The sequence below is a fragment of the Gobio gobio genome (genome assembly GCF_949357685.1).
Source record: "Gobio gobio genome assembly, chromosome: 4".
Lineage (NCBI taxonomy): Eukaryota > Metazoa > Chordata > Actinopteri > Cypriniformes > Gobionidae > Gobio > Gobio gobio.
The window spans coordinates 29,156,040-29,180,013 of NC_137100.1; the positions used below are offsets into that span (position 1 = coordinate 29,156,040).

Consider the following 23,974-nt stretch of genomic DNA (forward strand, 5'->3'; position numbering starts at 1 on the left):
TAGTATATTCGAGAGTAGGAGAACCTACCCATACAGCGTCTTAAGACGCAGTACGAACTGACCGTTCGAAAGGGAACGAAAGATCATCGCTTCTGTTTCATGCTGTGGCCTATAAAAAAATGCAAACAACATCAATATATAATATTTATCTAATAATAAACTACTAAAACTGTTTTTCCATGTATTTACAAGATTGGTTTATAATATGCAGTGGCAACTTCTGGAAGACTGGACAAGGTTTTAGGACTGTGCCACATCCAACAATTTCAGCAAACATCCCAGAATGATTAAATGCAGAATAGTGTCGTTTTTATTTTTGTTTAAGAAAAAGATTCAACAGAAGGAAATATCTAAAATAATAAACAACAACCAAATGATGAGTCCATATACTTGAAAACTATATTGAGCACACCAAAGTGCACATTAAAAACTTTCCAGAACATAATTTTATTTTTGTAACAAAAAAATTAATTATTATTTTCATAGTTCACAATGTATGTATTGCCAACAGTGCGACATCAAAAACTCTGAGGAATAAATATATAAATAATATACAGTATATACATTTAAAAAATATAAAATAAATGCTACATTTGTTTAGAGCTTTCTTTTATACAAATAAATACTAGTCAAGCTTGATACCAAACAGCACCACATATGGATTGTTCAGAGTTACTAAACACATTACTACACATACAGTACATGGTTTGTTTGCTCATTATTAATAATAACAGACTTGCATGCTCCTAATTTAAGACTCCTGCACGTCACTGCATTCGCCTTTGCCTTGAATACAACCTTCGTCCATCAAAACTTGTGGCTCATTAGGGCTGATAACTTAATCTCTTTTTTGGATTAGATTTGAGGACGCTGATTGGCTGAATTGTGTCATACCTTGAATATGTTCATATCTTGAATCAGTCTTGAAATGCCTACACTGGTACACTGGACCCACTTCCTGTGAGTGATCCTCTCTATCGCCTCAGAGCTTAACTTGAGACATGCGGACAGGCAGAGGGGACATGCAGGGAAAGCATATGATTACCAATGATAATATGTGTGAGTAATTCAGCAATGCTTTATATTTCATTCGTAAATGAAAATACATAAAATACTCATGTGTGCCATGTGTTCAGTAAAAACATGAAAATAAAGGGTTGTGTGCTGTTGTGACTTAGTTTTGTAACAATTCATGCAGAAAGTCATAGTAGATCCAAGGGTTCACATACTTTTTCCTGCAACTGTATAAGGCATAGAACATTTCTGGAGAACAGATACATATTTATCTTTTTCAAGGGATGTAAAATGTAGCACTATACAGAAGGTTTAGAAATACAACAAAAACAGTATAAGATTTGTTTAAGTATAAGAACTTAATTAATCAAAATCACAAAAAAAATAGGCACATAAGAATATAAATCCTTTTAGCAAGCTAGGTAAAACAATAATCATAAAATAAACCTATAAGGTGATTCTAAATAATTTTGTCAAGATTTTTCAGGGTGGTCTGGCAACTGTGGATATAAATGATATTCTTGATATGGAGGTGGCGCTGATGAGTCAGACTGATGAGACACTGAAGAACCAAATTCACCAGGAGGTCCAGGGTAACCAGGAGCATTAAACTGACTCAAGGGAGGTCCAGGGTAACCAGAAGCATTAAACGGACTCAAGGGAGGTCCAGGGTAACCCAGAGCACCAAACTGACCAGGTGATTCAACCATATTAAATGGTAAGGCAGATAGAGGCATAGGAGGTGGGTTGGGGTACACATTGCCACCTGGTGGTTGATTCCAGATTCCAAAGTCACTGTTTGTAGCACTATTTGCACCTGATAAAGACTGAAGAGGTAGAATCACTACTGGGAACTTGATCTCCGGGTCTGAGGCAAATGGCACATCCAGGCAGACCTAGGCACAAAGCATACAGTCAATAATTACAAAATACATTCACAACAAATAATTCAATTAGGAGTGAGTAACAGAAACATGTGTCTGTACGAGATGAGCAATCAGCACAGTCCTTGATTGAAAGTCCATAAAAGTGCATCTATCCATCATATAAGTGCTCCACACAGCTCCGGGGGGTTAATAAAGGCCTTCTGAAGCGAAGTGATGCGTTTGTGTAAGAAAAATATCCATATTTAAAACTTTATAGACTTTATAAAATAACTAGCTTCCGGCGGATCGCCATACGCAAGTCGACTCACCGCAAAAGAGCAATCCCTGACGCGACATATAGGAGCATCGCAAGCTTTGACGCCTCTTGTGGATAGTGCTGGGCAACAAACTCAAGCCCCTCTTCTCATATATCGAAATCCTCCACATTTCTCTTTAAGAATTCTCGTTTTAGACTTCTAATTCATGACCACTGTTTTGTTTTGCTCTATTCTCTGCGTTTCCGCGTTCGTCAATACACATGTGTCAAGGGAAGGGTTCAAGGGTTACTCTTTCGCTGTAAATCGATGCGTCCGCAGGAAGTTCGTTATTTTAGTCTATAAAGTTTTTAATATGGATATTATTCTTACACAAACGCATCACTTCGCTTCAGAAGGCATTTATTAACCCCCCATAGCCGTGTGGAGCAGTTTTATGATGGATAAAATTATAAAGCTTGGATTAGCCAGGATATTTTTTGTACTCCAATTGTATTCGTCTGAAAGAAGAATGTCATATACACCTAGGATGACTTGAGGGTGAGTAAATCATTGGCTAATTTAAATTTTTGTGTGAACTAACCCTTTAACATCAAGATACAGTTTTAAATGAAAAATACTGCTGCTGCAACATGTCTACATTTACTTACGTTTTCATACACACTGGATATACACAATTATATTATATAGAATTTATACAAATTGTATATATATTAAAACTACTTTTGGTACCGTTTTTGACATTTTTGCAATAAATAAATTATTGTTATTCCACTTGTCTGTCTTATGTCTGTATTTATAATTACATATTTTTGGGGTCTAATGCTATTTCATGCATTCTGACTTAAGGCCAATTTATGCTTCTGCGTCGAGTGTACACCGTAGGCTACGCGCGTAGCCGTCGTGAGCATTTATACTTCTGCGCTGTTGTCCGCGTCAATGTGCAATGACACATGCAGACGCTAGCAGGCAGTGTCCTCTGGCATGTTGGTGTAATCAAGACAACAGCCGAAGAAGAAGCAGCTTGTTGTGTAGAATGTGTACATTCATGTCGGAATATCAGCAGCAGTGAGAGAACGGCTTTTCTTGCAGCTTGAGTTGTTGTATTTAATACAAATTAAGCATCTCTAGTTGATTAGTAAAGTTAAATAAGGCGATCTGGTGCTGGAATGCGTTTGTGAAATCATGCAGAGCTCGTGGCCGCTGTTTTCAGTAGCGGTGGCTCGAGCAATCGATTGCTGTTGCGGAGACTTCATTCACGAAATGTACCCTGATATATTGATATGCAATCACTGATTAACATCTTTGGTTTTAATGAGAAAATAAATAAACTATACTCAGCGGATCTATGTATTTATTTACTGCCATAAAGAATCACTGGACTACAAAATATTGTGTTATAGCAGACGTAAGGAACTATCATCCCATTTCTGGACACACACACACACACACACACACACACACTCCTATCGCAGATTTTTTATTTATTTATTGACCTGAGGGAAGGGTTCGGGAAGACCAATCACAGCACTTGCGGTCCGCGTAGAATTGACGCGTTGTTACATTTTTGGAGAGGTGCGCGTCAGGGTACGGCGTATCCAACGCGTCTATGCGTATGGTACGCCGTACCTTCTGCGTGCACTCGACGCAGACGTATAAATTGGCCTTTATTTACACTGTTAAAGAGTTGGATTCTCATGCTAAGGAACGGAGGCCAGCTAGTAAGATTTGAACAGGAGGGGTTAAATTGGTGCCATGACCCGGATAGGAGTAAGGTTTAGGGGGGGTGAATGTAAGAGCTGTGCAGGTAAACCTCACTCCCCTGATCTCAAGAGATGCTCTAGTGACTGACACTAGGGGTTGCATCCTTTAGCCTCCTGGTAAGAGCATCTGACTCTCATGCCGGCGGACCCGGGATCAAGTCCCACTTAAAGCGGGCTGGTTCGAACAGGAGGGGTTACACTAAACATGGCCAACATTTCAAAAAACGAGATGAACGTATGACAGAGTATTTCTCTGCCAAATACACTCCTTCAGGATTTGAACAAGTATGACCCTGTATGAAGTCATAAAGGGCGGAATCATCCAATCCGTGCGCTCATCAATTGCGTATAATGTAAACAACACAAACGTATAGTGAATCGAAAGTTATATAGGGATAATGCCACAATGCATTGTGTGTGTGTGTGTGTGTGTGTGTGCTTGTGACTCTTTAGCTCCACCCACTGCACGCCTGCACAAGCTCGGCTGTTTTTGGAAAGAATCGGTACAGCGTATCTGTCTTTTATAAAAATGATAAAACTAAAGACTCTTTGGATATATAAAGGATGCAATACTACTCTATAGGTACTCAAGATTAGCTTGAGACTGGCAGAAACTGTGTTTTTTATGTACCCTTTAATAAATGGTTATGGGTAGGTTAAGAGGTAGGAGTGGGATAAGTGGCTCAAATGATCTTTTTGATGCTATTTCTGTCAGGACCACTATCGTCAAAGATGATTGACAATTAGCATATACAGTGCATCCGGAAAGTATTCACAGCGCTTTACTTTTTCCAAATTTTGTTATGTTACAGCATTATTCCAAAATTGATTAAATTCATGTTTTGTTTATCCTCAATTCTACAAACACTACCCCATAATGACAATGTGAAAAAAGTTTGTTTGAAATCTTTGTAAATGTATTGAAAATAAAAAACGAAAAAGAAAAAAAAATCACATGTACATAAGTATTCACAGCCTTTGGCATGACACTCAAAATTGAGTTCAGGTACATCCTGCTTCCACTGATCATCCTTGAGATGTTTCTACTACTTGATTGAAGTCCACCTGTGGTAAATTCAGTTGATTGGAAAGGCACACATCTGTCTATATAAGGTCCCACAGTTAACAGTGCATGTCAGAGCACAAACCAAGCCATGAAGACCTGTAGACCTCCGGGACAGGATTGTATAGAGGCACAGATCTGGGGAAGGGTACAGAAAAATTTCTGCAGCATTGAAGGTCCCAATGAGCACAGTGGCCTCCATCATCCGTAAATGGAAGAAGTTTGGAACCACCAGGACTCTTCCTAGAGCTGGCAGCCCGGCCAAACTGAGTGATCGGGGGATAAGGGCCTTAGTCAGGGAGGTGACCAAGAACCTGATGGTCACTGACAGAGCTCCAGCGTTTCTCTGTAGAGAGAGGAGAACCATCTCTGCAGCACTCCACAAATCAGGCCTGTATGGTAGAGTGGCTGGACGGAAGCCACTCCTCAGTAAAAGGCACCTGAAGGACTCTCAGACCATGAGAAACAAAATTCTCTGGTCTGAAGAAACAAAGATTGAACTATTTGGCCTGAATGGCAAGCGTCAAGTCTGGAGGAAACCAGGCACTGTTCATCACTTGGCCAATAACAACCATACAGTGAAGTATGGTGGTGGCAGCATCATGCTGTGGGGATTTTTTTCAGCAGCAGGAACTGGGAGGCTAGTCAGTATTGAGGGAAAGATGAATGCAGCTCTGGACCTCAAACTGGGGCGAAGGTTCACCTTCCAACAGGACAACGACCCAAAGCACACAGCCAAGATAACAAAGGAGTGGCTACAGGGCAACATCAATGTCCTTGGTGTTTCAAAAATAGGTGTGTCAAGCTTGTAGCATCATGCTCAAAGTCTTCAGGCTGTAATTGGTGCGAAAGGTGTTTTAACAAAGTATCGAGCAAAGGCTGTGAATACTTTTGTACATATGATTTTTTGCGTTTTTTATTTTTACAAAATTTGCAAAGATTTCAAACAAACTTATTTCAGCTTTGTCATTATGGGGTATTGTTTGTAGAATTTAAGAAAACAATAATGAATTAAATCCATTTTGGAATAAGGGTGTAACATAACAAAATGTGGAAAAAGTGAAGCGCTATGTATACTTTCCGGATACTCTATAAATAAATCTATAAATTGGTAAAAGTTCAGGTCAATTATATTTATAAAATATTAATAAATATTTTAGGTTTCTTTTGCTAAATACGTAATGTTTACATATAAAAGTTTCAGCATCTTTTAAAATGTACAAAAATGCACGTTTTGCACCTGTAAATGTTACGTATTAATACCTACGTACGATTTACAATGAGACCAGACTGGCCAATCTAATGTATTTGTTCACTTCATTGCAATATGACTGTTTGTCTTTGCTTTATATGTTGAAACTCACCCTGAGTCTGTACTCAACCTTGAGGATCCTACAATTTAGGATAGAGATGGTAAGGCTGGGAGGAATGGGCAGCACTTTGGTGACGGTTTTTCTTGAGTTCGGCTCAATGGGTTCCCCTTCTTCTTTAAATAGGTCATGTGTGTGAAGTCTTCTCTTTCCTCTTGCGAAGAAACTGTGTTTTTCATACAGGCAGTATTTTGGCTTGATTGCACGGGATGAATTGTTCTGAACTTTAGCCAAAACTTTCAAGCTCTCTCCTGTAGTAAGGCACAATAAGACACAATTAGGTAAATTACAATTACTTGATAAAATATCGCTAGAAACCATGACTCTGCATTTTAACAAAATAGTCTCTTAATAGCCTCTTAATTCACATTTACAACTTTTTTTGTCAATTATTACAATAGCTGAATCATATGATCTGAAAAGGCCACATTTATCATCATAATCTACTTGCTTACACAAGAGTGCTTACAGAGCGTAAACAAGAAACTCATGGATGTCCATCCACCTCTCACCGACTCCAAAGATGTTGTTGCTCCAAATGATATTTGCAATTTGATATACATTTCATCTTCTAACAAAGATTTAGAAATAGTTTGAATAAGGCTCCCCTTAAAATCTACAAAAGTCTACAATGATCCAACTTTGAGTTTATTGACAAACAAAAACATGCAAAAAACACACACATATACATATAATTTTACCGAGGTAGTATCCCATTTTCTCAGTCTTTATGTTCATGGAGACTCTCCCAAAGGTGAAGAGATTCATTTGTTTATCTTTGGTTCCATACTGAGGCGCCTAAACAAGACAAAAGACGCGAAACAGAGGTGAAATGTACCTCAAAATATAGTAGAGGAACAGATGGTATATATTAGAAAGAGAATGCATGGGATTTTAGTTATAATCTCACCATTAGTTCAGGATTGGACACATCGGGACCGGGGACATAGTGAAACTCTGCTTTGGCTTTGCTGGAAATACGCATTGACCGGGATAGTTTTGTCTCCAAAGTGTAGACAATTTTTCCAACTGAACCATTGAAGGTTGGTGGGAAGTGCCTATAAGAAAATAATGTTTTGTGTAAACAGAGTAGATGTACAGCAGAAAGTATCAATAAAAGGTTAAAATTCTTTAAAATAATATTGGCAAAAGTAATATTTATATTAAATATGTGCTGTATGAGCCATTCAATTTAATTTGGCTAAGGGTCAGCCCAATGACACCTGCTGGTTGGGTAATGCTCTGCATATGGACAATAAATCTTGCAAGAATAAAATTATGTCAAAGATGCTAATTGGTATGTAGCAGTGGAAGACGCTAGCAGATCAAATGTTTCTATTGTTGCCTATTTATTTTTTATTAAAAATTTTTGTTCTTGAACAATTTCATGTAGGATAAAAACAAGCATCGTGTCACCTCACTGGAGCACTAATGAATTGCCTGTAAGGGTATCTTAATTGAGAAACACGAAAAGATCAAGTAGAGTAATAGTCACTACAAAAGGATGCAACCTTCTGCATTGTGGAACTTTGTTGGATGGATTAATTAATTGACCTCATTGGACTTAGGTTGTAAATTTTTAAAGCACAGGCTGTTGGGACTACGACAATGACAGTGGATTCATTTCCAAGACGATGAATAAAACAGACTGGATTGAGGACAGGCCTCATTGTATGGTGAGTAAATGTGATATGACAAAGCGAGAGTACCCTTTTTGTGAATGCTTATTGAATATGCTCAACTGAAATGTTCCTATCAATATCTAAACATAAATCTTTAGGCATATTGAATTGAGATTTGGAAATGGAAGAATAACAGGAACAGGAGGTTGCTAATGAAATAAAACTTTTAAAAGTGAATCTCCTCACACAGAGGAAAAGTCTCAGCTTTAACTAGAAAATGTAATAGATGCTCTTGAAATTAAATAAATGCTCTTGTGAAATTACAGTTCACAGTTCAGGCGACTGTACCAAGTTTAATGAAAGATGATTGCAAGAAGGGAGTAGATCATTATGATTGGTTATTTAATGTCAATGGTTCACTTTCGATATGTCCACTCATATTGCATCAGTTTTTTATGCGTATGGAGAAACTCTGTATTTCCGAATACTAAAGTTTGATTGGATCACATCTGCGCACCTGCACAGACAACTGGCTTTTCAGCCCGTCAAAATGGGCGGGGCCGACTGCCTATAAGTCGGCGCTGGATGCCATTGACCAGCATACCGCTCCATGGAGCGTTTTACATCAGCCCAGAAATCGCCACAATCCATGCGTGTGCCATTTCCTACCAATGACAGTTAGTTCCGCTACTGTTTACGGCTGCCCCGATACCCAATACTTGCTCCACAATGTCAAACCAACGCAGCTTAACCCAAAATGCAAGCTCAGGCATGCGCTTCTTCGATAGAAGCTCATGCAGTTGTGTGCTCTAGACAGAGAATACTCTGTTGCAGGGAACACTAAGAAGAAGCAAATATATTTATTCAGTATAACGAGGTTGGGTTCCTATTCAACTGTCCATCCAGTATTGTATTTTGCCAAATTTTATAGTGTAAACATATGCAGGCGTGAACCGTGTTGAGGGGGATGCCAGGTCAGTGTGCGTGAAAAAAAAAAAAAAAAAATATTCGAATCCCACAATTGAAAATCGAATACCAACCCATCGAACGAATATTCAAATATTCTGGTCCAGCCCTAGAAATTGGCGCTTTTGTTCACATGCCAGGAACTACTGAATTTACAGTAAAACACGACTTGGTGGCGCTCAAGCACAAAACGCTCTTGCTGAGCACACATTGAAGAAGGCCCTGGGTATTTCTGTTTTTCAATAAGCGGCATCTACTGTCAGGGAGTGAATTTGCACATTCAGTGAACACTACATCTACATCGAGCACTCCAGTTCCGGATAGTGGATGCAATAGCACTGAGGGCCTGAGCTGCTAAGATGGGTGAATTATGGCTTTGCATCTATATACAGCTCTGGTAAAAATTAAGAGAGCACTCCAAGTTCAGAAATCAATGTTAAGTGGTCCCTTAATTTTTTTCAAGAGCTGTATTTGCCCCTGAATATGAGCCTAAAATAAGGCCCTGACCTCAAGTGCCCTCAGACTGGGCTCACAGGACAGTCTCTGTTCGCTCAAAGGCATAGCACAGCGCTATTGGATTGCATTCACCATAGTGTCAGCTAAGAAACTGACATAATGCAAGTGAACCATATCAAAAGGGAACGCTTCAGTTACCAATGTAACGTCGGGTCCCTGAGATAACAGGAACAAGCATTGCATAGCTGGCCATGCTCACACAGTTGACCCTTGCTGCTCCTCAGTCAAAAGATTCTGACGAAATGGCATCCAGGCCAACTGCCTATTTAAGTCACGTTGAAAGCCATTTTCATCAGAATTTTTTCCAAACACGAATATCATCTCGCTGACTCAGAGGAGAAGATAGAAGCCTTTCTGCTCGCCATTGAAACGAGCCTTAAGCAGCGGATTAACAGCTCTTCGTCAGATGAAGCTGACTCAGAGCTTCTCCCCTGCAGCTATCCAGCGACTCTTTAAAGAGCAAATTTCACTTATTATGAAAAATTTGAGAGACTTTTGTTGCAAAATGTTGCGCCAAGAGTGTGGCTTATGCAGGGCTCCCCTGCTTCCCTTAGACGAGTGCATCACACTGAGTGCATCATTTGCCTGGGACACACCCACTCTCAGGTTGCACTGACAGATACCAGCTGCTCTCACTGCAAGAGCACGAGTCTCGCACTGCTGTGCTTGCAGATTGTTTTCTTTAAAGAGTCCTTCCGCCTTGCTCTCTCCCGTTCTCTTCCCCTCTCAAGCAGAGATGGAGGAAACAGCGGAGCGGCAGGGTCGAGCAACAGGGCTGTAGCAAGCTCATGTCTGCCCAGCACCCACGTGCCTTGCTCTCCCCTTAGCGTGATAAATCTCCAGTGCTCTTCACCCGCAAAGACCAGCGCCCCTCATCTGATGCAAGCTGCATGGTTTCATTCGGCGGTTTCATCCGGGAGGACAGATGCTCGGTTTTACTTGTGGCACCAAGCTGGCAGACCAGCTGTGGTTCCCGGGCATGGTGCAGCTGCTATCAGCAGACCCGTGCTGGCCAGTCTATTGGGAAAAACGACTTGGTAGGCAATTTTCTCATTGGGGCCCCCACACGGTTCCATCTTGGGACCTGTCCATAGTCCTGAGGGCACTCCGAAGCCATCTGTTTAAGCCACTAGCAATGGCCAACCTTCAGCTTCTCTCACTAAAGACCGCCCTTCTCCTAGCGTTGGCATCAGTAAAGTGGATCTTGCTCTGCAGGCTCTTTCAGCATCTTGCTTCGAGTTTGGGCCTAATGAGAGTAAAGTCATCCTTAGACCAAGAAGAGGCTATGGGTGTGAACGTGTCCCAGGCAAGCGATGCAGTCAGTGTGCTCATCTGAGGGAAGCAGGGGAGCCCTGCATGAGCCAAACGCTTAGCATGACATTTTGCAACAAACGTCTCTCAAATTTGCTTTTAATAAGTGAAATTTGCTCTTCAAAGAGTCGCCGGGTAGCTGTAAGAGAGAAGTGCTGAGTCAGCTGCAGCTGTCGAAGAGCCGTTAATCCGCTGCTTGAGGCTCGTATTCGTAGAAAAACGTAGTTTTCCCCATACACGTCAGCTACTGATGCAATGCGAGTGAACCATATCGAAAGGGAACTTGACAGTAGGATTATCCCTGCTCCTGGATGTTTTTGTTTTTTTTGTGATGGTGATCCCCTTCAGTGTAGGCAATTCAGTCTTTTGAAAGGGGCATAGAGACAGACACCTACAGCACTACTACCTACAGCAGTACACAAGGAGGCAACCTAGAAATCTTGTCAATATTTATTTGCATATGGATCCGTATAAGGCCTACAAGGTCTTAGTGCTACAAAAAACAGCACTAAAATATCAATATCATATGTCGACAAAGTATTGAAATTGACTGCTATCAAGGCTGAGGATAGTTCTGTTTATGATCGAATGCTCTTTTATGTGAAGATGTTTTTTTCTGAATGAACTAGAAATTTTATACAAGTCATATAAGTATATAAAAATATTTATAAGTATATAAGCTACGAGATCAGTGGAGAACAATCGTCTATAAAATTTCAGTTCATCCATAGTATAGTCTCTGGTTTGGACGTAAGCAATATGGAAGATAATGTCTACACCAAACTCCCTGAAGTGTACATGCAAGACAGGTTACCAGTCTCAAAGAAGCACATAACCACACAAGAACTAATTGGCACTAATTGAGTGAAGTCAAAATAGCACAATTAGATGCAGACTTTGGATTGCTAATTGGAGCAAATGCTGCAAGACTGATGTAAACATGGAAAGTTGTTAATAGTCATGGTAATGTGCCGTATGCTGTTAAAACACCATTCGATTAGGTTGTAAATGGTCTTATGCAAGAAACTGCCTGTCAAAATGGAAAAAGGCATCCATCCTTGGTTGTCAATCGAATCTCTGTTGCAGATTTTAATGACTTGTTAATACAGCAGTATCATCAAGATTTCAGAGCTTGCATCTAAAGAAGAAAAAAAAACTGATTTGTATAAGGGTCAATGACATGACATGCATATTTTTGTGCCCAAGTGCATTATTTCCCTTTCCTAATAATTTGGTAAATTCATGACATGTATTACTTGATTCTGTGAACCCTATTTAGTTTGAATACATTTTCAGTACATTCAAATAAGAAAAGACCCCCTCAGACCCCCAAAAATGTCCGAGCAAATGAACAAAACTATTTAAAATGGTGTTTTAACAATAAGATATTCTCAAAAGTTAAAGGAAATCCCGCACACTATCGATACTTGCAGAAGATATCAAAAACTTTTTATTAGCAACGTTTCTGTCTCATGACCTTCATCAGGCATATACAGGTGCTGGTCATATTATTAGAATATCATCAAAAAGTGTATTTATTTCACTAATTCCATTCAAAAAGTGAAATTTGTATATTATATTCATTCATTACACACAGACTGATATATTTCAAATGTTTATTTATTTTAATTTTGATGATTATAACTGACAACTAAGGAAAATCCCAAATTCAGTATCTCAGAAAATTAGAATATTGTGAAAAGGTTCAATATTGAAGACACCTGGTGCCACACTCTAATCAGCTAATTAACTCAAAACACCTGCAAAGGCCTTTAAATGGTCTCTCAGTCAAGTTCTGTAAGCTACACAATCATGGGGAAGACTGCTGACTTGACAGTTGTGCAAAACATGACCATTGACACCTTGCACAAGGAGGGCAAGACACAAAATGTCATTGCAAAAGAGGCTGGCTGTTCACAGAGCTCTGTGTCCAAGCACATTAATAGAGAGGCGAAGGGAAGGAAAAGATGTGCTAGAAAAAAGTGTACAAGCAATAGGGATAACCGCACCCTGGAGAGGATTGTGAAACAAAACCCTTTCAAAAATGTGGGGGAGATTCACAAAGAGTGGACTGCAGCTGGAGTCAGTGCTTCAAGAACCACTACGCACAGACGTTAAAAGACATGGGTTTCAGCTGTCGCATTCCTTGTGTCAAGCCACTCTTGAACAACAGACAGCGTCAGAAGACAAAAAGGACTGGATGTTCTCTGATGAAAGTAAATTTTGCATTTCCTTTGGAAATCAGGGTCCCAGAGTCTGGAGGAAGAGAGGAGGGGAACATAATCCACGTTGTTTGAGGTCCAGTGTAAAGTTTCCACAGTCAGTGATGGTTTGGGGTGCCATGTCATCTGCTGGTGTTGGTCCACTGTGTTTTCTGAGGTCTAAGGTCAACGAAGCTGTATACCAGGAAGTTTTAGAGCACTTCATGCTTCCTGCTGCTGACCAAGTTTATGGAGATGCAGATTTCATTTTCCAACAGGACTTGGCACCTGCACACAGTGCCAAAGCAATCAGTACCTTGTTTAAGGACCATGGTATCCCTGTTCTTAATTGGTCAGCAAACTCGCCTGACCTTAACCCCATAGAAAATCTATGGGGCATTGTGAAGAGGAAGATGTGATATGCCAGATCCAACAATGCAGAAGAGCTGAAGGCCACTATCAAAGCAACCTGGGCTCTCATAACACCTGAGCAGTGCCACAGACTGATCGACTCCATGCCACGCCGCATTGCTGCAGTAATTCAGGCAAAAGGAGCCCCAACTAAGTAAGCATTGAGTGCTGTACATGCTCGTACTTTTCATGTTCATACTTTTCAGTTGGCCAAGATTTCTAAAAATCCTTTCTTTGTATTGGTCTTAAGTAATATTCTAATTTTCTGAGATACTGAATTTGGGATTTTTCTTAGTTGTCAGTTATAATCATCAAAATTAAAAGAAATAAATATTGAAATATATCAGTCTATGTGTAATGAATGAATATAATATACAAGTTTCACTTTATGAATGGAATTAGAGAAATAAATGAACTTTTTGATGATATTCTAATTATATGACCAGCACCTGTTCATGAGACCTCTTTCCTACGTACCTATCTATTACCAACAGGTGTGCGATGGTAATTGTCAATTAATTAGATATTCAAAATAAAATTCTATGGCATAATTTTGTTTATAACCTAGAAACTAATTTTATAAATATAAGTAGTTGTAAAGCTGTTGAGAACTACAAAAAACTTTTCTAGCAATTTGTACGTTCTCAAATGTCAGGGTGGCACAACTGCAAACATAGGTTTTTTATTATGAAGTGGAAAGATAATAATATTAAGCATAATAATGCAGCATCCAGAGGAACCCAAATGATCCTTGTGGAAGAGAGGGTTTGTAGTAGATCTCTCTCAAATTTGTATACTTGTATGATTATTTTTTGTGTCTTTAAAATTAAAATCGGATGCTAAAGATACTACTAGTATAACAACTGCCTTTTTTTTAAAGCTTTATTTGTCATTGACCTATAAACAATTTATTATTCATATCAACTATGAAAAGATGTGTGGAATTATAAAATGGACATTACTATTTACCAGTACCCTTCATAGTCAAAATTATGTAATCAAACTATTACTAACAAGTGTACTTCCCTGAAAATAAAAAGTTTCAAAGGAACAAAACAATATCATGAGGAATACACATCTTTCTTAGAGGGCTTGCTGAAATAGTAACTCAAAAGGACATTAAGCAAACAAAATGGAGTAGATCTTTCTAAAACAGAAACCTAAGAGCTGCATTTGACTGCATTTGACTCATTCAGGGACCAAACCTAACTAGCAACCTAATCTGTGTTCTGTTGCACTTTCAACAAGAGCCAGATGCTGAGGATTTCAAAGACTTCTCTTATGAAACCATTGGAGACAATCAAGAACCACTTTTATCTAGACAATTGGTTAAAATCTGTGGCAATTGAAGCAGATGCTATTGAATTTTGTAAAGAGCTGGAAATGGCCTGCTCAATGGGTGGTTTTCTTCTCACAAATGGGTTTAGCAACAGTAAAATGTTAGTGATAGCTTCCATCACACAATCAGACAGGGCTGAAGAAATTTACAAATGTTAGAACAGATTATTGTAAAAAGATTAGTAAAAACGAGGAGGTGATGACATCAAAAGGTACAGCATATTTTATACAGTATTTTTTTCTGTGCCTTACAACAAGAGCAATTCACTTTTTAGTGCCTGAGGCAGATCAGACACAATTATTTGTTACTTAATAAATAATTCACAATACCCCTCCCCTAACAAGCGAATTAGGTGTTAGATTTTCTGTGCTACTACCCCCCAAACTGCAACTAACACACTTATGCAGAACCAGACACTGGTTAACACAACAGCAAAGTTTTTTTTTTTACGCTCACTTCATTCACTTTGAAACACAAAAATAAACCTTTCTAATCCTATACATATATAACCACTTGAAAAATGTATAAACATGTATCCAATTTTCCAATCTGATGGTTGTCTTTTAATATTGTTTTGCCTATTCAAACTCTTTTGAATGTATGTTTTAGATTTGCATACCATTGTTAACCAAGATCACATGTAGGCTAGGCTATAGTTTGGTAGCCAACATGCAGGAGGAAGCACATTTCTGGATATTAAAACATGTAACCCTTAAATGCATTAATATTTTGGCAATCATTATTACATATTCGGGTCTTTAGCGACCTGGATCTATATCTAACACGGATGAATCTCTATCTGTCGCGATCATTTATCATCTCCTGATATTAGAGTAACAATAACAGAATAAAGCCTATTTTATTTCCTTTTGGAGATTGGAAGGGTTCGTCAGAGCTCTGTCCTCGTCAGAGCTCATTTCCCAGCACATTCAACATCTGGCTAATATTCACGATCTCAAACATATTTTAATAACTATTATTTTCAACTTCTTCAAAATCAATATTTGGATCGCTGACAAGCTAGCCTCTTCACCAGATCCACCATCAGGTGACAGTGACACTAATATCTTATTGCGTTCAGTACTTTCTCTGCAGTAAATCGCTGTGCCATTTCAAGTTGTGCTGATGATTATTCCTATTCTTTTGCTTTCTGCCTGCAGTAACTATGAGTAAAATGTCACTTCGTCATTGTATATCAGACATTATTCCACAAGGTGAATTGCACTTATTCAGTCATCAAAATGTAAATTATTTTCGTGCAGAAAAAAAATACTTGCACTGTTACACACCTCGGGTTGTTAGCAACCCTATACAATTTTTACCAAAAAATAAATAAAATAGGAAAACAGTCTTTTATAATTGGATTTTTTTTTTTTTTTTTACTGTTTATGACTTGATTGAGCAATAGGCCTACTAAGTGGGATGATGTCTAACTAAAACTACGTATTCAAGGAGCAAAAAATAGATTTCACGGTTTACTTTTACTTGAATGTTTACACTTCTTGACACTTTAAGTAATCTTGTTTGCGTATAGAAGATTACACTTGTCGAGGTGCAACGAACCCGTAACTTACTGTCGAGGTAACTGAAGGGTGAATGGGTAAACATGACGGCCTGGTGCCACAACCGAAGAATCTAAAAAGTCAAATATCAAAAGATCAAAAGTCAAAAGTCAAAGCAAAGATCAGCATGTTTTTCAATTCTCAGAGCTCAAAAGCTCTTTTTGCAATATTCATCTAATCCGTCAACAGACTTACACGGCTGTCCTGATGGATCTCTCAGCATCTCATGGTCGTTACCTAGATCAAGTTACAGCACAAAATAAAGCTGGTTAAATCGACCTGATTTCTACTAATTGTAACACAAACACTACAACTGTAGTTCGACATACCATGTGTTTTGTTCTCCCGAACGAAAAACCTCTCAACGGAATAATACTTCTCCTTATCCGAGTAAACAACAGTGTTTTTGTGACGTTCGCTCCAGCAAACCTCTGCTTTCCCTTTAATTTTCACACTCAGCGACTGCATTTGCGTGTCCTTCGCTACATCCAGAATGACTTGTCCCGATATAAAGTCACCGCTAGTGAAGGTATTGTTCTGATTGATAGGACTGTATATAACAGAGATGTTTTTCACAGTGAGAGACATCCCGTCTCCTGGTGCCAGTATCCGTTTCTGACGTTTGATCCCAATCGAATCATCATCAGGCACGCGCAGTCAGGCACGCGCTCGCTCACTGCAGAAGCTTGACCTTGTCCAGCTCCACCTTTGTGGATCTAATGCATGGAGGGATAGAGTTATGGGTAGGGTTAGGGTGTGGTTGGACCTTCTAGCTCGACTCATTATGCCCAAATTACATCCAAATACGGAGAGCTGGACTTTACGCTCCACCCATGGCTCTGCGGTGAGCAGCCTATCTCTTTACACACTACATGAAAGGTATTATATATTTAATTATATTACCTATAGAAATAAGAAATGTGACTGCCTGAGTGCCTGCAGTCGTATCACACAAGTCTCGTTTTACAGTAAGATGCAAAATTGCATATGAATTGAGAATTTTTCTCCTGCATATACAAATCTCAATTCTTATACAATCCTAGTTATTCTGTTTTTTGTTTTTTTTAAATTATTAGTATTATTATTATTTTATTGTAGCCTATTTCTGCATTACATTCTTGGTCTGTTTTCTTAATTGTACACAAGGTGGCAGCACGCTACATGTGAAAACATTTGAATGTCGAATGACACTAGCCTATTTTACAAATAAATGTTGCATAGAAAAATAGTTTTATAACATGTTACTGTAATGGGGTCTAAATAAAGAGCCCCTTACATTTACAGAAAAAAATAAAATGACAGTACTGTGCTCAGATCAGAAGAGTGAATGTGTGTGTTCTTGCACAAGTCCTTTGACCTGTCAACATTTAGATTTTTTTTTTTTTGTCTTTATAAATTAGTGATTTTAAGCTGTCGTTCTACTTTACAACTGTGGACAAACAAGCTATATGCAGTTTATATAACATTTAGAATAAACCTTTTTGCCATACAATGTATGAGTAGCCTATTAAAAAATAATTCTAAGTGCCCCTATTATGCCATTTTAAATTCTCCTACAATAGGTTTACATGCATCCAAAGTCAAAAAACACTTTCATTTCCTCATTGCAGCATAACTTCTTTTCTCACAGTGTCTGAAATGGTTCAATCAAGGTCTCACTCTCTAAAGCCCTCCTTTCTAGCCTACTCTGCTTTGATTGGTCAGATGGTCCAGTCTGTTGTGATTTGTCTATAGCACAGTGCATGTCAGAAACTGCTCCTTATCATATTTGAATTTCAGCTCCTGAGGATCCTTAACCCTTGTTCGGCCCTCGGGGTCCAGCTGACCCCACTGGACTTTTTCTCCATTTTTAAAAAGTGTTCCCTTCATCTCAGGGCCATGAGACTCTGTGATGTTTCCTAAATAATCTATCTTAACATGCACAAAAAATCTGGGCTTGATTTGGTTGTTCTAAAGGTGTGTAAAAATTTTTTTTACCATTTAAGTCCCTCGGGGTCAGATTGACCCCACATTGAAAATGAATGGGAAAGTGTAAAATGTTTTTTTTTTTTCACTTTTTTTGTACATTTTTTTAACTAAATCCAGTATAAATATGAAAATTTCTACATTTATATCAAGGTCTGGTCCTAGAGCATAAACACAAAGTAGAACGAACTTTCTATCTCATACACACACACATGTACACACACACACACACACACACACAAACACACACATGTGTGTGACTGCAACAGAGAGTATTTTTATTGAAATTGGCAAATAAAATCAACAAAACTGGCATAAATCTGAAAGATTTTCATACATATATGAAGGACTAATACTAGAGCACAAATGCAATATGGAACAAGCATACACACACACACACACACACACACACACACACACACACACACACACACACACACACACACACACACACACACACACACACACACACACACACACACACACACACACACACACACACACACACACACACACACACACACACACACACACACACACACACACACACACACACACACACACACACACACACACACACACACACACACACACACACACACACACACACACACACACACACACACACACACACACACACACACACACACACACACACACACACACACACAAACAAACACAGGTGTCTGGGGCATTTTTTAGATTTTGGCAATGAATGGGAAAATGTAAAAAATGCTTTTTTTTTCACTTTGTTTGTAAAAAAAATAAACTAAATCCAGTATAAATCTGAAATTTTCTACATTTATATCAAGATCTGGTCCTAGAGCATAAACACAAAGTGGAACGAACTTTCTGTCTCATACACACACGCACACACACACAAACACACATGTCTGTGACTGCAACAGAGAGCATTTTTACAGAAACTGGCAAATAAAATCAACAAAATTGGCATAAATCTGAAAAAAATTCCATACATAAATGAAGGACAAATACTATAGCACAAATGCAACATGGAACAATCATGAGAAAGAGAGGGAAAGGGGCAAATAAAAGAAAGATGAAAGGCAGCTTAACTTTTGCATAACTTCCCTATGGACCTCTAGTGGATAATGTGGTCATTGCACTCTCTCTCTTTAACTATAATTCCTAAAGTTTTTCCACAAACCTACAGATGGCAGTATTCTATCTCTAACACATAGAGCAATGTCCAAAAACTATTTATATTTAATTAAGATCATCATTCAAGTGATTTTTTCATTAAAACATTTTTTTTTAAATGAGCCAATTTATGACATAGTTAAGTATTTGTGCAGTAAATAGGTAAAAAACTACCAAATACCCACAAAAACACAGCATAAATGTATAGTTGAGAAGTAAATAAAAAAAATGATATATAGTTTTCCATGTAAAAAATTTATATTTCCTTATTATTTCCATATTTTCCTCTGTAAAAGTTTGGGGTCTATCTGACCCCAAGGGACTCAAATGTAAACCCTACTCGAGGGACGATTAAGGGTTAAGCTATAGCTTAATCGTATAGAAGCAACTGTTGCTGGCATCAATCTGGGAAGGGTTACACGACCATTTCCAAACAATTTCCGAACTCCATCATTCAGCAGTGAGGAAGATTATTCACGAGACATTCAAGACAGTTGCAAATATTCCCAGGGGTGGGCATCCCATCAAATTCACCCCAAAGTCAAACCGTGCAATGCTCAGATAAATTGCAAAGCAACAAAGAATGGTATTATACAAGAATGTTATATGTTAAAGTTCATGACAGCACAATTAGAAAAAGACTGGATAAGTATGGCATGTTTGAAAGGGTTGCTGGGGAAAGCTTTGTCTCTCTAAAAAGAACATGGCAGCACAGCTTAGGTTTGTAAAGTTGCATCTGAACAAACCACAAGACTTCTGGAACTTATTTGGACAGACGAGACCAAAGTGAAGTTGTTTAGCCAAAATGCACAGCGCCAAGTGAGATGAAAACTAAACACAGCATTTCAGCACAAATGATAAATATGTCACTATATGACAATGATCCAAGCACTCCAGCAAATATCAAGCGTATAGCGTCAGTTCTGGCAGGTCACATTAGTCAAACTCACATCAGCTGTCTGTCAGCTGATCACGTCTACCTATATGACGTCTATCACAGCATATATATATATATATATATATATATATATATATATATATATATATATATATATATATATATATATATATATATATATATATATATATATATATATATATATATATATATATATATTATATTTATATAGCTCCTCAGTACTATCAGCAGCTATCGCATTTCTCCAGAGCCCATTTACCCTCCTCCACCCCTCCTCCTCTTGTTCAGTCAGGATTTGGTATTCTGATTTCCCTTGAATCAGACTAAATTCCTGAATCACTTACATGTAATATCAACATTAATGATATCTGCAATACATTATGTTGGTTCTGTTCTGTTTACCCTAAGGGGGGTTATTGCTAGACCGAGTCATTTGAATTATGCTTGTTTATCACGCCTATTGTGGTCTGATTGGTTGAAGGACTATCCAATTGCGTACAGAGTCTTTTAATTTATGCTAGTTGATCACACCTCTTGTGCAGTATAAAATACATAGCAGACTCCCCAGACCAATGTTCAATCTTAAATTGAGCTTGGTCTGGTTATAGCCAGACTAGGTTATTGCTGCTACCCGTTCTCTTATCCATGCTGCTGCATGGATGCCCAGGGAGTTCTTGCCCAGAACAGAACCATACCGGCAATCCAAACTATATGCTAATAGTCAATCAATCATCTTTGACTATAGTGGTCCTGACAGAACTACAACAGAATGGCTGAAAAAGAAAATAATCAAGGTGTTGCACTGGCCCAGTCAAAGTCCAGACCTCAAACAAACTGCATAAACGCATGCCTGCAAACCTCAATGAACTTAAGCAACGCTCAAGAAGAGAGGGCCAAAATTCATCCAGAATGATGAAAACTATTCCTTCAACTTATTGCTGCTAAAAGTGGCTCTATCACAGTGTAATATGTCATGTGGTGTTGTTCATCTGAGGTTGTATTTACCTAATTTTAAGACCTACCAAGGACCAGATGATTTTGATTATGTTCTGATACGTAAAACCAAACAATTCTAAAGGGTGTCCTTTCTATATATATATATATATATATATATATATATATATATATATATATATATATATATATATATATATATATATATATATATATATATATATATATATATATATATATATATATATATATATATATATTAAAGACGTAATATATATATATAGCGGTTAAAGTCGTATCACACGATTATGGTAATGCAAAATTCTTGATTTTAATGACTCAAACCATTTAAAAAAATAAAATAAAATTTTAGCATACTAAACTTGGTCTTACCAATGATGTGGTAAGTGTGGATTGTTTTGTTCACTAGATGGCAGCACGCTACATGTATACCATCTAGTTGACTTACAAGTTTACAATTTGTAGCCCCAAGATCAGTAGGTCTACAGAATCAGAACTGGACAATAGGACAGTCACCAACCTCAAGAGTTGATGATGATGATGATGATGATGATAATTGATATTTTTGTATTTATTAATGTAATGTAATTTTGTAAAAATGTGCATTTCTAGTGTAACGTGTGTCTAAAACTATAAGGAATTGAGACAGTGAGGATTGGTGAGGGTAAAATGTAACTAAAATTAATTGGATTTTGTGTAGTCACTTTCTTGGTCAGACTTTACATCATGCTTTGGGTCAGAACTCGCTCACCACCCCTCCGAATTCATTGGATTACAGGGGGCGTGGCTGCATGCAGAGCGAAAGGTGTTGAGTGGGCGTGGCCATTCAGGTTATTTGCTCAGAGAGAGAGAGAGAGAGAGAGAGAGAGAGAGAGACTGTTCACCGCGGTCCATCCAATAGTGAGGAGCTGATTGAGTCGCTATGGTGACGAGATTGTTTCGACGGAGGCTGTGATGGGTTGACAGGTGCGTGACAGTCGCGTCTGTACAAGCATGTACGCCAAAGGCAAGAACAGCGTGCCATCGGACATTCAAGCCCGAGAAAAGTAAGTTATATTGATCAGGCGGTGGAGGAGGAATTCTAACGATCACATCTGCAGTTGCACACACACATTTTTACCGAGGAGACATGTAAAACAGCAGCTGGTGCATGTACGCTTTGCTCCTCAAGTTACGCGCTTTCTGCATTATGAGAAAATGTTTTTAGATCACTAAGTGAATCCTGTGGTCATGTAGCTTATATGGTTATCAAGAATAATTTCGTTCTTGAGCAGTCAAAGGCAGAATCTTACAGCACGCAATTAACTTGTAGCCTACTCAGATAGTTTGCTTCCCTTTTCCTTTGTAACTCAGTGTTCATTGCATTTTGAGGGACCTATTTTCCAGCTGTCCATCTGAACGTCTCGGCTTTTTTTTCCGTGTTTTAGACATTTTGCATGATTGTAAACAAAACAGGCTTGGTTGTGTTACGTTGTTTCTTATAAAGGTACTGTGTAAGATGTTTTTTCCTTAATCGTAAGGATGCTCAAATCATTTCACAGTAGGCCTAATTATTAATTGACAAATATTTAGGCTTAAATGTAGGCTATAGGGAGACCGGGATGGTTGTAACATTTTTGACCTTTCTGTCTCTATCTTGGAGTACTTCTAAGCCAGTGTGTTCAAAATGTGATTAAAACTAGTTACAAGTGTCTGCTATTAAATGACATAGCTATTATCTTTGCAACACAAACAGAAAGTGCATGGTTTAGTTTCAAACATGAGGAGTGAAATGTTACAATTCACCCCACAGTCTGGGTTAGTTGTAACATACCCTGGGGTGAGATGTAACATTATGATATCCACAGGGGTGAAATGTAACATATGTATGGATTTTGAAAGCTTTTTATTCAACACTGACTTTTCAATATAACTGATGTGAGTGTCTGTGTGTGTGTAACCTCTCATTCTCAGTGTGTTTGTCACTCTCAGTCATAGTAATTGACAATAATAGGGATGTCCAGATACGATCACGTGATCGGAAATCGGGCACGATCACGTGATCGGAAATCGGGCCCGATCACGTGGTTTCAGACTCGATCGCAATCGGACGTTACCTCCCGATCAGGACTCGGATATATATGTATATATATTCTCTTAATTTTTTAACACATCTATAGTTATGCGGTGGCACATAGTTAGACCCCTTTGACTCACACAGAAACAGCAACGAGTGCGGCATGACATCACTTTGTTGCAGAGACGCTATTGGTTAAATAAGGTGAATTAAATTAAAAAAAAATTCGCTCTTTATTCTTTTTTTATGTATTATAGAAGTATCGGATCGGGACTCGGTAGATACTCAAAATCAAATGACTCGGACTCGAGGGCAAAAAAACCTGATCGGGACATCTCTAATAATACATTTAACTTGAACAATTGAGGATGTTATTCTTGTTCCTCAGTGAAGACCCTCTTTCCACGGTGGTATACTCTTGGAAGTTCACCTGATCCCTTCTCTTCTAACATCTTCCAAGACCTAGGCATACTGAAAATCAAATAAAACATAAATTCAACAACATTTTCTTGGGGTATATTATAACGTTTCATTGTTGTTACAACTAACCCCGAGTCTTGTTGTTACAACTAACCCAGTGTCATGTAGCCATGAACTAGTTCACCTTACAGCTAACAGC

The 23,974-nt window shown here is 38.3% G+C and overlaps 2 protein-coding genes across 6 annotated transcripts in view; one reads left to right on the plus strand and one right to left on the minus strand.

Moving 5' to 3' along the window:
• Positions 1-293: 293 nt before the first annotated feature.
• Positions 294-16,957, minus strand: LOC307125292 (arrestin domain-containing protein 3-like). Its single transcript, XM_079815057.1, has 7 exons — positions 16,609-16,957; positions 16,475-16,516; positions 16,292-16,352; positions 7,262-7,409; positions 7,053-7,149; positions 6,346-6,602; positions 294-1,910 (listed from the first exon to the last, which is right to left on the minus strand). Exons 1-7 carry the CDS (start codon positions 16,865-16,867, stop codon positions 1,488-1,490), a joined length of 1,287 nt encoding a protein of 428 aa, XP_079671183.1. The 5' UTR covers positions 16,868-16,957; the 3' UTR covers positions 294-1,487.
• Positions 16,958-22,140: 5,183 nt separating this feature from the next.
• ssbp2a (single stranded DNA binding protein 2a) overlaps positions 22,141-23,974 on the plus strand; it is a 49,416-nt gene continuing 47,582 nt past the window's right edge. For 2 of the 5 annotated variants that reach the window (XM_079814782.1, XM_079814783.1), the window contains exon 1: positions 22,141-22,345. In XM_079814782.1, coding sequence (XP_079670908.1) covers positions 22,293-22,345 — 53 coding nt within the window. In that variant the 5' untranslated portion in view covers positions 22,141-22,292. The remainder of the gene's footprint in view (positions 22,346-23,974) is intronic. The other 3 variants (XM_079814781.1, XM_079814784.1, XM_079814785.1) reach the window with 2 other exon arrangements.